Below are 14,343 nucleotides of genomic sequence, written 5' to 3'. Positions count from 1 at the left end.
CACGAAGGGCCACGAGGAGCTTTTAAGAGGTTCAACCCATTCACCACCCCGCCCCGTCCCTAGACACTGCAGGGATGTGACTCTCTATCAGCGTCGAGACGTTAAGCGTCTATACGTGCCGCGACGCGCAGGCCCGACGTACTATATACTACGAACAGTGGGTAGGGTAGGGGGACCATGCCGACAGTAGCCAGCAACGAAAGTCCTGCACAGTGTCTCCGAGGGTCAGTCGCGAGTAGGTCGGTTACTGCAGTGAGGGGACTGCCCCTTTTAAGCCGTCATCATACGCGATCTTGCGGTCTAAGCGTCGTCTTACCTGACATTCGTCCTTGTTGTACCCCTGCAGAAACGCCATCGTTATAACATAATTATCTTGATCTATAAATATTGGACAAACATTTCAAAACATCTGTATAAAGCTGTACTAAGCCTAAAATTAGTATCTACTAATTTTGCAATAAAACAATGACATTGATAAACACAAACAGAACAAAACAGACAACTACTACACATAACAAGAAGAGAATTAACTGGAATATGGATCGTCATGTCACGTGGTTAAGCTGCTTTGTTTTTCTAGCGGGTAAGTTTCTTCCACTTTATAAATCACATAATTGTATACAATGGCTATAATTTTAGGTTATGTGTTGAATTACCTTACTAAGATTGTCACATTGTTGTAACCCAAGCTGTCATTATTTATGTCTGTAAAAGGTTGTCTCACGGAAAATGCGCAAAAAAGCTCAGAACTGTTTTGTTCATTGTTGTCGATGCCTTTATTCACAAAGATGAAACATTTATTAAAAAGTGATTCTCAAACTGAAGTGATATTGAATTCTATAGATGGGCAATAAAAGTTCTATTTTCATTAGTATTAAATTATACGTACCACACTTTTTGACAAATAAATGTTCTGTATGAACAATAAATATTCGAAACAAAAATCTAGACTCTGTATTACGTTTGAAATAAACCTCTCAGCAAATCTGTACTTTTTACAGCAGGAAGTTATAACATATTTAAAACTAACAGTTTTGTCAAAAAATGCTTACTTTCTACAACAATATACGGGTATTCGAACCCGGTAGCTTCCGAATAAACACCAAGTGCACTAATCCATTAGCTACAACACTTGTGTCACATAATGATTTACTAGGATGACTTAGGATACCTTCATATTCTATGCAACTTATAGAACATGAATATACAGAGTGGTCTGCGTAAAACTATGAAGTTGATATTAAATATCCAATAGAGCTTATGACTTTTCGTTCTACCTATAAACATATTTATTTATTAACATATCCATATACTTATGTGCATGTTTATTTATCTATTTCTAAAGTACTTAGGGTGTCCATAAATTAGAAGACGACAAGAAGATTATTTATTTACAACAAGTGAAAAGAAAAACGTATGTATGAACTTCGATGACCACATGCGAAAAAATCTGAATTATGTGCGACTGTTTTTAGTGAGCAAGTTTTTCGTATGTGTTAGAAATAAATAGTTAACCCCCTTCAAATAGTCCGCTAATTTACGGACACCCGGTATTATAACAAACGTAACTGGATGCTATTCTGGAAGAAAAAAGTTTCACAGAATTTTATTCTGGACAACAAATTATTTGAAAGGTAAATTTGTCTCGGTATATTCACAACACAATTACTGAGAGTCCAAGAAACGTACACTTTTTAAATGCCACTGGCATCATAATGTATTACCAGTAATTGAAAACAAAAGCCCCGAAATTAGAAATAGAGGCTAGTGCAATGATTGACTTTAGATACAGATGTTCCAGTGTTAAAAACGTAAAAAAAAACTTGATATTTTACAACTAAGTAGAGTACAGTCGTGTGTTTAAAAAACTGTACAACTTCACGCGGGTTGGCTTCGGCTCGCGGACCGGGAGCTGTATATCCCAGCCGTATACAGACATTAAAGAGTACAAAATTCACTATCGCCATCTAGTAACCGAATCGGGAAGATTGCCACAGAGTACAGTTTTATGCCATTTTGCACTTCAAAAAACACGTCAATTTTTTATCATATACGAAGACTGTGTGGTACAAGCAGGTTATTTTGAAATTAAATCGGATGAAAGTTCCATTTTATATTATCTTAATGTACCGTTAAAAATTTAAGAAACCATCCATTGCAGCTATAATTAAATCACAGTTGTGGAATAAAAGTTTAAAGGCATTTTATTATAAGGACTATAGCTAAAGTTATTAGACCTTCTGGCCTTTATACATTTCCCTAAAAATGAGAAAGTTTACCGAAGTTCAGGAGCATAATTATCTATTCTTATAAGGGGAATAGTATGGCAAACTAATAACAAAGATTTCTATCCATTTTATATAGAGCGATGTTAAAAGTGATGAAGCCTCTATGGGCACATGAAAACAGTTGAGGAGCTCATTTTCAGAAACAATGCCCTGTTCAAAAGAACGCCCTCTTCAATCAGGATTGAAGGTAAACGAAATTAAAGTTAAGGCATTCCTCAAAGAAATGACTAACGCGACGGTAATTAAGTGAGATTAAAAGTGTAATGAGAAGAAGCCACCAAGTGCGTTAGATCAATCAGTGACGCCATTGGTGCATAAACAAAGCTCTGTAACCCCCAGAACTAAAAAATATGATCACAGGGAATCTTTTCTAAGCGAACTTAAAATGCTTTCCAAAACAGAACGTTGAGATAAAAAAAGTATTAGACATAGAAAATGGCTGAAATGAAAATTCTAAGACGTCGCGCCGTGTAGTTTGACGTTTCGGAAATGACCCACTGAAAAGCCGGGTAATATCTGCCATACCACGTGATATAACACCCAATTCATTAAATTAATATATTTATAATAAGGACATCCTTCTTGTAAATCGAATCTACATGACGTAAAAATGGAAAGGCCTACAGTCAGCTGGAGAGTGGAAAAATGGCACAAGTACGTCCAGTGAAACTATGAAACTAAATTATGTGTAAAAATGACAAAGAATTAAACGTTGCCATAAGTTTAAAATAAACAAATTGTTATATTTGGAGTTCTTAATTAGATTTAATGCTCATTTTTTGTAGGCAAAACGTATGGTTTACACAGATAACGAACACATAAGGACATTACATTAACTCTATCGTCATTAAAACTAATTTAACATAATTTTTTATGGTATTTCATTAAAGTAAACTGTAACAAATTAAGTCTCACAAACTTCTGATACGTCAATTTATACATTTCAGAACAGTTACATCATAAAGAGAAGGAATAATGGGAGTACATAATAGGAATAAGAAAGAAATAACTGACCCTTGAATTTCAACGGGAATTTTCCATTAGTGTTTCAGGAGAATATACAATTATTGTACATGCCTTAAAATCATCCATCTCTGGGTTGCATTTACGTTTTATAACTACGAATTAATTTTTAAAACTTGCATTTCCCGCTTGGCTTAGCTTAGCTTGTCTATAATCCACTTGAGAGTTCCCGGTATTCCAATGGGATTTTAAAACTCCCGTATTTCGCTGTAAAAAAAAGAGGCATTTCAAACGCCTACCAACCAAACACAAGTGAAGTAGATGGTCTTGAACTAAGGGATCAGCGAACTTACCCCTGTAGTGTTTTTAACAACGAACGAGGTTTCCTCTGCCTCGCTGTGAAGGGCCACTTCAACCCCCGGATGAATGATAGATGCTCTGATATTAAGGTCGCTACTCACCCCTCAGTTTTCACTGTGCCTAGATTCCTTCATGGCTCGATTCACACTAAAGCCACGACAACATGTATTACGATTACCAGCGAAAGAGGCCCGTTGACGTTCAACTAGAAATGATTTTACTTCGCATTTACATCCCTTAACCCATCCTACCATTGCTTTATCATTTTCGTCTCTTAACCTCCTTTCTCTATTTCTCTCATATTCCTTCCTTCCTCACTTATTTCAACTTAAAGGTGCAATAAAAGCATTATCAGTAACATTATTTCAGTGGTTTTGTCACCATATTAAACATAATTCTAAAAGTTGCCTAATGATATCAGAACCTATTAAATTAAACATTGTCTTCTAGCGTCAGTACTGACAATATGTATATATATATATATATATATATATATATATATATATATATGTAGTCCTTAGTATGGCTGAATGATACAGACGTAGATGAAAATAAAATTTCTAAAATTAATTACAGAAAAATATTCGGTGCTAATTACAGGACTTATTATTTCTGTAATATTGACTGCGGTTAAGCTACTTGTACGTCTCAGCACACAGGTTAAAAATTCCTATAATTCTACTTTTCCAGAAAATCGAAATGTAATCAATTACGTATCGAAGGAAAAAATACGGTAATAAATAAAGGAAATATGATGGGAGAGAGAGAGTGGACACGACGCGAAGGGTGTAAAAATACTGCTAGAAAGCAGGGTGAAAAGAGAAAGTTTCTCGCTGAAACAAACGAAACCACGGAAACAAGACATACGAGACTTTGTCATACATATTTCACGCCACAGCCATTGAATAAAAAGAAGGGGGGGGGGAAATGAAATTGAAAGTAGCATCTGGGATACCTTTCAAAACAAAAATTTATATTCCATTCCTAACTTTGTTTAAAGAAATTCAGTTGCTCTCATTTTACCTCTTTAATGTTTTACTTAAACCCTGGGTTTTCTGTTAAATATGAGACTGCAAATGGATGATTCTCAGTTTAAAGAGCTATTTTCTTAAACAGCATTAACCAGTTGATCTTTATAATGGTGAAGTGCTGTGTTTTCTTTTCGGTACGGTCTGCATTCGTAAATATTATTTTGACGAGCTTCGACTACACAAGATTAACACTCCTGAATTATGAAGCTTTATATAAAAAATCATATGCATATATAAAATGTAATTTATGAAATTAATTACAAAGAAATCTGTAGTTAATTATAATTATAGGCTATAGTAAATATTGATATTAAAACGTCCAGGCTTATGAAAGATAAAGACAAAACGTGAAGACCAATTTAAGAGAAATTAGTTCCTTTTTGAAGTTCCATTTACACTTTGTTTCTGTCGGTTGCACAGCCAAAGTAATTAAAGTCCTATTTTGAATTTCTGCGTGAAGACTACTTCAGAAAGATCCTTCGAATAAATTTATAATTTCTGGTTTCTACAACATTCAACTAACCATCTGCTCCGAAAGCAAATCTCTCGACTGAAGGTGGAACTGACTCATGGCAGGGACAAAGAAAGAGTATGAAATTTTAACCAGAAATCATATCAGGAAGAAATTATGTCAGATATTTAAGAGTAACTGAAAGGATGATATTACAGCGGATCTTAAAGTAAAAGGATGTGAGAATTTGTAATGGTTTAAAGTGGCTTACGGTAGGAAACACTTCCTTGATTTAACTTGCCAGAAAATTCTTCCCAGTTTCGAAAGATTTATTAATTACTATTACAGAATGTTTCTGTCGTGCTGTTTGTGAATATGGCATAGTTATCTTTGAGTTTGTTTCTGGACCACATACCTTGCTAGAATCTAATGGAGTCTTTGCATTTTTTTCGACACTTATGTTTCTCTCCAATAAATATACATAATATTACCATCACAGATCAGACCCTGATAATTCCCGTTCAATTGCAATGTATTTTCTTTCTTTAATCTTCCTCATGATATATTCTAACGCGAAGTCAACAAACAATGATGAAAAGAACTTATTTTTTTAAAAATATCATTCTAATCATGAAATTCACAAGAAAAATACTTGCTTTTCGGACCCTAATACGGGATTAGTTTTAATATATTTTAACGAGACCAACTACTTTCACACTAGTTTTACACGCAAGTAAAGTCCGATATTCCTATTTCTTAATTTATTGAAAATGATTATCAGATTCACCAATTGCGATATGACTTCAGTACCACATTATAAATCCAAGCTTTCTGTAATCAAACGCTTCCCATCGCAATGAAAATCATCAAAACTGCTCTGAGATGAATGTTTAAAATTATAAAAATATTTAGTATCCGTGCGTAACATAATTTTTATGCCGCCACAGAACAGCGGCTCTTGAGTGGGACAGAAATTGTAAATCAAAATACGAGTGCAGTGACCTTGAATCATTAAAATACTGTGATGAAACCATAATATTGCCACAAATTATTTATATCTGACGAACAAATGAGTCGTCGGAGCGTAAATAAATTGTTTTTCCGTTATGATATTTACTGCTCTTTTCAACAAACATCTTCTTAAGCCTTTGCTACTTCTCACTCATTCTCAGGGTCCAGGTTTCAAATCGTTGTTGAGTTTTAAATTTTTCCTTCTCGTCATTATAGTTTTGCTTTGGGGAATATGAGACGTTAAACGTTATAGGTTCTCCGTTCCGACAAAAATTCAGTTGCCGTTTCTAGTCTGATTGCAAACACCTCAGAAACGTCGGTAAACTTCTAACAGACAACACGGGGGAAATATCCCAAAGAACAGCCACTCTTATACTCACCACAGTGAGAAGCTCAAATCTTACTTAGTAACTTCTGTTTTAAACATGGATAACACTTAAAGTTTATAACGCGCTAATTTAAATACTGAATTTTTAAATTTTTATTTCTAATAACGAATGAATTGTTTTGGGTTCTAGACTGTTACTGACTTCGTATGCATTTGGGGGATCATGTAGAAATTCTAGACTTGAAATATCTTTTACTTCCTCTAAAATCTTAACGAAATCTCGCCGTAACATTTATCCTGCATGATTCCTCTCCATCATAACAAAGTCTGAGTTCTTTTCTGTCTGCCACTGACAGACGTATTCAGACTTCAAGCCCTTCCACTGTATTTTCACTTGTCAAACTACGGAACTCAACTCGTATTTGAATTCCGAACTTCAATATCACTACCTCCACTTCAGTCTCTGTGACTCATATGCCAATATGAAGTCTGAGCAAGTAGAACAAATGTCATTTCATGCTAGGTACGCGTTTTCTTCAATGATTCGTGACTCACAGAGCTGTAATCATTGATTTATTATAGGGATCTGACGTCTATGTAAGGCCCTTACAGTTACCTTCATAAGTATATGGGTGTGGTTTGTTAATAAGTTATTTAACAGCGCTGTAAAATGAACAGATTATTTAGCGCAGAATAAGATGAGATGAGTATAAATTGTGAATTATAAGGCATGCAAGAGAAAGCTTTGGTGCTTCAGCGATGTCCAATATGAATAATGACGATTTCACTACATTATATTTGTGCCAACCAACCCTCTCAGGTCCAAACAATCTCCTCAGAACCCCGTTCTCGAACAACCTCAATACGTGTTCATAGCCTAACGCCACTTTCCAGATTCCACGGGTTATACACAGCGCTGACTGATGAGTCTAGTTATGGATGTTATATTTTATACTTCTTAAAATGTTACATTATTGGGAGCAGGAAATTGAATTCCCAAAGCGTTGTTACGTTTATAAAACTACTTTTTATTGGAAAATGTTGCACACCGAACAAAAATAGAATTCGTATGTGGAACTCAATTGCCTGTCTACTGATAGACAATTGCATGCCGGAAATTACTGAAATGTAGTGTGGTCAGTGACGACGAACAGAGTGACAAGTAATGAGTAGTTCTGAATCCTCTTCGATGTGACTGAAACAGCGATCACAAACAAGTAGTCGCTGAAAGAACTTAAAAAAACACCTTCTGTTTAAATGCTAATTAACCTTTAAAAGCCGAAGCTCGTATGGATAATATTTAAGAATTAAGTCCGTACCACAAAGAAAACACCGCACTTCACCATTACAAAGATCATCTGGTTAACGCTGTTTAAGAAATAATCGCTGTTTACAGTGAGAATCGTACAAATCTGTAAGTACAAAATGGAGAATTACTGATGCGGTGTATATTCATTGAATAAACTCCTTCTTGAGAAGCTGATAGTCACTCAGTTGATCAAAAAATTCCGCACTCAATAAACTTACAAGGTAAATTACAAATGTATGAATATCCAGCTGACATGGAGCAATATATCACTGCCAGATAAATTACGCACTGTGTTCACAACTGCGCAAACCACGTGACACTCTAATACATTTGTACATAAACTGGAAAATAAAACAGTATTTTAAAACAATTTTAATTTTGGTACGTAATGAATATTTTCCACGAGCAATTACCAGAAAATATTCGTGTTAGTTCCAAAGAAGAGATTTCTCTTCCAGAAACTGATACGTTTGCAACATGTGCTCACATTTAGTAACACACGTGAATTCATAAGGATGCGCCCATCTGATTTGAGACGTGACCTCATCTACGACAAAGCGTGACAGACGGAACTCGAGAGTTAGACTACGTAATATCACGATAAGTAGCCCGGACGTTGTGTTCTGATTCTACTCCTCAGGCACTTCCGTCAAGAGGAGAATAGAGCGTTGCTTACTGATGCCGTGCATTCCCTAAATTCATATCGTACAAGGCACATTCCAAGGCAACGATAGCTTTGAAGTTGTAGTGGGTGACTTTGACGTTTGGGAGAACTGAAATCTTGTTGGCATCCGTGGGGTGTTTGTAGTACACCCCAAGGAAAGGATAAAGGGCTTCCGTTATCACACTGTGTTGTCTTGGAATACAGCTGTCAGATGGAGTAGCATCTCCTCTTAGGGCGTAATTCTGCGATCCATCTCTCTCTCTCTCCCTCCCTCTATCTCTGTCTGTCTCTCATTATCAGCTGACGTTACAAAGGTCCCGGGGTTCTTGAACATGATGGCGTTTTGAGTAGCTAAAACTTGTACATAATTTCATTTGGCGTTTAAGGCAAGGATGAGGAAAATTATGAAGGTGATCCAGACAGAAATAAAATGGCTCACGTACGAAAATTAAAGATGGTTCAAAGACGTTTTACTGCTTAGTGCAAAAACAATTTTACATTAACTGACTAATGACTGATACTCTTAATACCCTGATGATAGAGGAAGTAGGCACCACTCTGAAATGTCGGTCAGTCTCTACAAAACTACACTGTGCTACATTTCAGAAGACAGTCACCTTCTAACAGTTGGTTTAGTCAACTATTTCTCAGGTTTGTAGGTTATATAATTACCTTCACGGAGTTTATTTATTCATAAACCAATAACCAATCAGATGGTAAACAAATTTTCAAGCTTTTATGACATTTCAATGTTCATTACCATACTCACAACATAAATTCAGTCCGCAGTCTCATATCACATTTATTTACGATCCGATTTAATATTATCTTGTCATCTATATGTAGACATCCAGAGTGTTTTAATCACTTCAGATTTCTGACAAAAATTCTGAATGAATTTCTCCTCTCCCCCACGCTTTCTTCACATCCATCCCATCTAATCACCCTCGATGTGATTACCGCAATAATACGTGACGAAAAACACAAATCATTGAGATTTTTGTTACGCGGTTTTCTCTTTCGTCCAGTTAACTTCCCTTCTGTTACACCAAAATATTAACTTCGGAGTCCTGTGTTCGTGTCTGTGTTTCTGCGCTTCTAACGCACTGAAGTAGCCCACTAAATAATATTTCTTTTGTTCTAATGCTCTTTGCACACACATTTGTAATTACATTATCATGAAATGTAACTGTGTTATGAAGACTGAAGGCAGTTTAAAAAATAAAATTTATTACCATTTTATATGATTTATATATTATTATTAACCTGAGCTACTACTTGATACGATGCGCGCATGCGCTGTGTGTTTCCCGTTCTTCTTTTCAGCTCATTCTTTATTTAACGACGCTTTCTTACCCGTGGCATATGGGGGGACCGTTGTGAATAGTGAATTCGCAAGGGTGTGGAAGGAAGCGGTTAGTATCCTTTCGAACGCACAGCTCCATCACTTCACTAGAGAAAGCGAGAAAAATGACAGAAATCCTGATTTTGTAACAGGACCAAGAATCGAACTCCAGGTACCTCGATATCAAAGTCTGCAGGATAAATATCCCCATTCCCGCTAACCCTTTGAATTCCACAAAACACACCTTGAGGTTAGTTCATAAAATACACGCCTCTGTCTGTGAGCATGACTGTCTTAAGTGTTAAGAGATGCCTGGAAAATTGATACCCGCACATGTCGTCAGAATCTACAGCGGAAACCCGGGAGCAAAACGTTTTTAAAAAAAATCAGAGAAGCAGCATATGAAGTCAGAGAACTGATCAAAATAAAGACGACCAGAACTGAGTAAAATAAGTTAATAACTCTTTAACGTTATTTTAGTCACAATACTTTCGTAATATTTTTCATTACTATTTTATTATTATCAGTGTTTGCCTGTTATTGGCTTCTTGCTGTTGGAAAACACTTAAATAAATTAATTGAATTATTTCGAAAAGATTTTGTCTGTAAAACCAAGTTAGCTTATACGCAGATTTGTCCGTTAGTAGCTAGAATTTTTATTAAAATAACGTTTATGGAAACAATTAAACTGCTTATTTATTACAGCACGCAACTTAGTACAATTACTCTCTTACATGCATCTATAACAAACATAATAAAAATATATAAACTCCAGCATGTCAATTAAACACCTTAACTTAGCGATAAATTTAAAGCAATGTAGAACACGGAATTACTGTTCAACGTCATCTAATTCAGGTTCTAAAAGCGAAATAATGTAACATCACATATATCTCCTATTACTTATCACAATGGCGCTGAGTAGCAAATAAAATAAGAATGCTTAACACATTTTCCTAGCAAAGGATACAGATGCATTACTTTCGTTTTGTTTCTGACTGTACCGTGTTCCACGCTCCATAGTTTTTGTATTTTGACTGTTGCGATGATCAGTAAATGTGGCACGCCGGTGTAGTTTTCTCACCCCTGCCTCACACCCTCAAATATCCAACCACTTCTGTTCGTTGTTCTATCATTCTCCTACCTTTGTCACACTCGGGGTTACCCACCCTAGAGAAGGGAGTTAGCACGCATCCCTAGGGACCAGATGATCTCTACAAAAGCATGCACGCCCACGAGACGAACTCCATCTGAAGACTTCGTGTACAGACTCCAAAATCCTCTGACCCCAATTGTAGGGTACAGCAGTTACGTTATATGACCCTAATACCTGCTGGCTCTCCAAGGGAAAACGGGACGTAGAATCCCCGGGGATTAAAGGGAATGTGCCTTACGAAGGTTGTTATTAAAATGCATAAATGTTTAAGTCTACCATAAACAGATGATGTTTAACGGCGTCCTTAATTAGAGACGCACGGAACACCAGGGTTAAAGAAGACGGAGAATAATGAAATTATTTGATTTGATAATTCAATAAAAATGGTACCTGAAGATGCAACTAACTAACTATATCAATCAGAGATCATCTTCGGAAGCTGATGATTGCTCAGCTGGTCTAGAAGTTATCTTCATAGATTTCGAAGGAGTCCCTGTTCACTTCGCTTCAAATTTTCCGACAGAAATTTTGTATCTACCTGTCATCTTCCCATGCTTTCTACATGTCCTGTCCATCTAATGATTAGATTCTAATCCATTATTTGCTCAGCCTAATAATATCTGGTAAAGAGTGCAGATTATGAAGCTCGTCGTTAAGTATTATTCTCCAGTCTCGTCTTACATTCTCGGGTCTTAGGTCCAATATTCTTCTGAGCACTCCTACGTACTATTACTGAGTGAAATTATGTCTTGCTTTTATTCCTTCAAGCAATTTCGGTGAAGAGTCATCTCGGAAAATATCTAATTGGAAGACTGAGAAGGAAATGAAAGGAAAACATTAAGATGGATCTTCTGGAAATAGGCTCAGATGACAACTTTGCTTTTCCAACACACTTCTACTGTTTGTCTTTGTTTACGAAACAGAGAGAACAATAATTTATTTAAATGTTAAATTCAGGATCAAGTTCTTCAATTAAAAATTTATACAATAATTGTGCTGCTATCTATATATTATATATTAATTACTTTCATTATATTTTTTGTCCTTTCTCACCTTCCCTACTCACCACTGACTGTGTGTTATAATTCTAATTATATAAATTATCTGATTAGCGCCTTGATTGTTTTGCATTTTATTCTCCTTTTAGTCTAATTTGCTTAATTTAATTTAATTATTATTACAAAGATACTGACGTATTAAGTGGCAAGTTTCCCTTCTGTATTAACATCCTTCACACGTGTGATTTTTCGATAATCTGTTTCATATTTCGCTATATTTATTATTGTGTTCTTCTCTTGTGCTGTATCTGTAATTGGCCATCTGACTTTTGATACAGCACGCTAATAAAAAAGAATCGAAATGAAAGTTCTCAGCCGGTAACCCGATATTCGGAAGATACGTATGACCTGAAGTAAACACAGCGACGTTTCGCTAAACCCCCAAAGCATTAATTAGTGCGTATCTTGCAGACACAAAGAGCAACAACAACTTCATTTGTTTCTCTAACCTTTAGAATGCAGCTCTTTAAGTACAGTCATACAAAAGTACGTACATCACCTTCAATGCTATTTATTAAACACACTAATAAATTAATTGAATTGAATTATTATTGTTATTAATATGGTACATTTATATGTACCATTTAGTTTAATTTGTTTGTTTTTTGTATTTGTAATATTTTTACTTTTATTGTTATTGAAATGAATTGAATTATTATATTATATTTTATCCTGCACTGTTGTTTAGTGCTTGGCTGTTAATGGACTTATCTGGCTGTTGTCAAGCACTTAAATAAATGAATTGAATTGAATTGACATATTTCGTCAAGGGCCATATTTAAGGCAGTGCTCTGCGATTTTCTCCAGAACTCTACGGGAATCGAAATTTATTGAATACATTTGAGTAATTCGGAGCTTAGACAATTCGCTGCTTATTCTGAGAATCTTACGAAACCCTTAAAACACCCTGTTAAAAATTCAGGATCAATTATTTTTAAAGTAGATGTTACATATAGATACCACAGGGTTCTAAAATGTTATGAAGAAGAAACAGCCGTAATGGCCCAGTCTATAAAGTTCATTGTTACAGGCTTTGCAGATAGGATTTTATTCCCAACAGCGATATTCATACTCGCTGCCTTTCATCTGCAGCCCCCACTCCACTTCTTACGTAATGACCACATCGGGGGAGGGGGGGTTAAAGCAGTCGAAATGTGAAACTAAGTACTTACCTTCAATCTAAAGCCTAGGTTAAGAAGTTTTATCTTCGCGTCTTACATACTGAAATGTTCTTAGACAAAGGACCAGGCTCACTTTTATAAGACTTCCAACAAATTCACACTTCAATTCACAGAAAATTTCATGTACTCCAGAAGTTATGTCACAACTTATACAGTACTACTCCAGTTTTCTGAAGGAATTTCTCTAAGTAGGTACTTCTCAAAGTTGGTCGTGTAGTCACCGAAGGGAAATAAATTACACAAGGAGTTTACGTATTATAGAAAATTAATTTGAATTTCAAAACACTACTTGCTCAACTAGATAATTGTGTTTTAAGATTATGTTTTCACTCGTAAAAATTAGCGACTATATTCTGGTTCATTCATGAACGAAAAATGAAAAATTGGTTTTGGGGGAAAACTATTGTTCATTTGTTTCCAAGCACGGTACTCAAATATTTCATCCCAAAGTACAGTTTTATACAAAATGCGATTAGAGGGGCAAAACAAAAGTGTGAGTTCCATTCGCATTGGAACTGTGTATGAATTTTAATTCCTACTTGAATAACCGAGCAACGCATTTTGTACGCTTTGCTACTAAGGATACAATTCAGTAAATGCGAAAGGAAAGAGCTTTATGTCAGGGAATTTACGCTACAAATTTCTGTGGTACACACATTCAAAATCTTGAAGCTTTGAAACCTAATCTGCGCCAAATACGGGCGTACCTTCCAGACACAGAATTGCGCGTGCAGTCTAAATAATACAGTTATAATTACACCATTAACCAGTAGTTGCTTTTCGCACCAGTAAGCTCATCAGTTATTCCGTTAGTTAATTACTAAATCAGTCTGTTACTCATTCAGTCAGATAGTTCTAACATGCTATAACAAGACAATGTCTATTACTGCCTTCTATGAGACAGAAATCAACTTTAATTACTTAATTCTTGATCTTGTTTTAACATCAAATACCTATGCATTTTGCACACGAAATATATTCATGATTTTGTATGATTCTTCGAATAAACAGCGATTATTCCCATAATCAGTATTAACCAACTGATCGTTGTCATGGGGACGCATTTCTCTGAAGTAGGAACTGAATTTTTAAAAATTATTTAGATAAGCTCCGGCTTCAAACGTTTTGTATTACACCGCTTAAAGCATTTCATAATGATTTAAACAAAACATTAATGCCTGATCTAACCGTTTATTTA

At 35.5% G+C, this 14,343-nt stretch overlaps 1 protein-coding gene across 6 annotated transcripts in view; it reads left to right on the top strand.

Moving 5' to 3' along the window:
* Window positions 1-211: 211 nt before the first annotated feature.
* The window catches only part of Dscam2 (Down syndrome cell adhesion molecule 2), a 187,999-nt gene continuing 173,867 nt past the window's right edge, over window positions 212-14,343 (top strand). For 5 of the 6 annotated variants that reach the window (XM_087342473.1, XM_087342475.1, XM_087342476.1 and 2 more), the window contains exon 1: window positions 213-583. In XM_087342473.1, coding sequence (XP_087198599.1) covers window positions 466-583 — 118 coding nt within the window. In that variant the 5' untranslated portion in view covers window positions 213-465. Of the gene's footprint in view, window positions 584-14,343 lie in introns of all 6 variants that reach the window. The other variant, XM_087342480.1, reaches the window with a different exon arrangement.

The sequence above is a fragment of the Zootermopsis nevadensis genome, unplaced genomic scaffold (genome assembly GCF_977971745.1).
Source record: "Zootermopsis nevadensis isolate Lab colony 2312 unplaced genomic scaffold, Znev_1.0 Znev_ptg000003l, whole genome shotgun sequence".
In the NCBI taxonomy this organism is placed as follows: domain Eukaryota; kingdom Metazoa; phylum Arthropoda; class Insecta; order Blattodea; family Termopsidae; genus Zootermopsis; species Zootermopsis nevadensis.
This window is presented reverse-complemented; position numbering and strand designations above follow the sequence as displayed.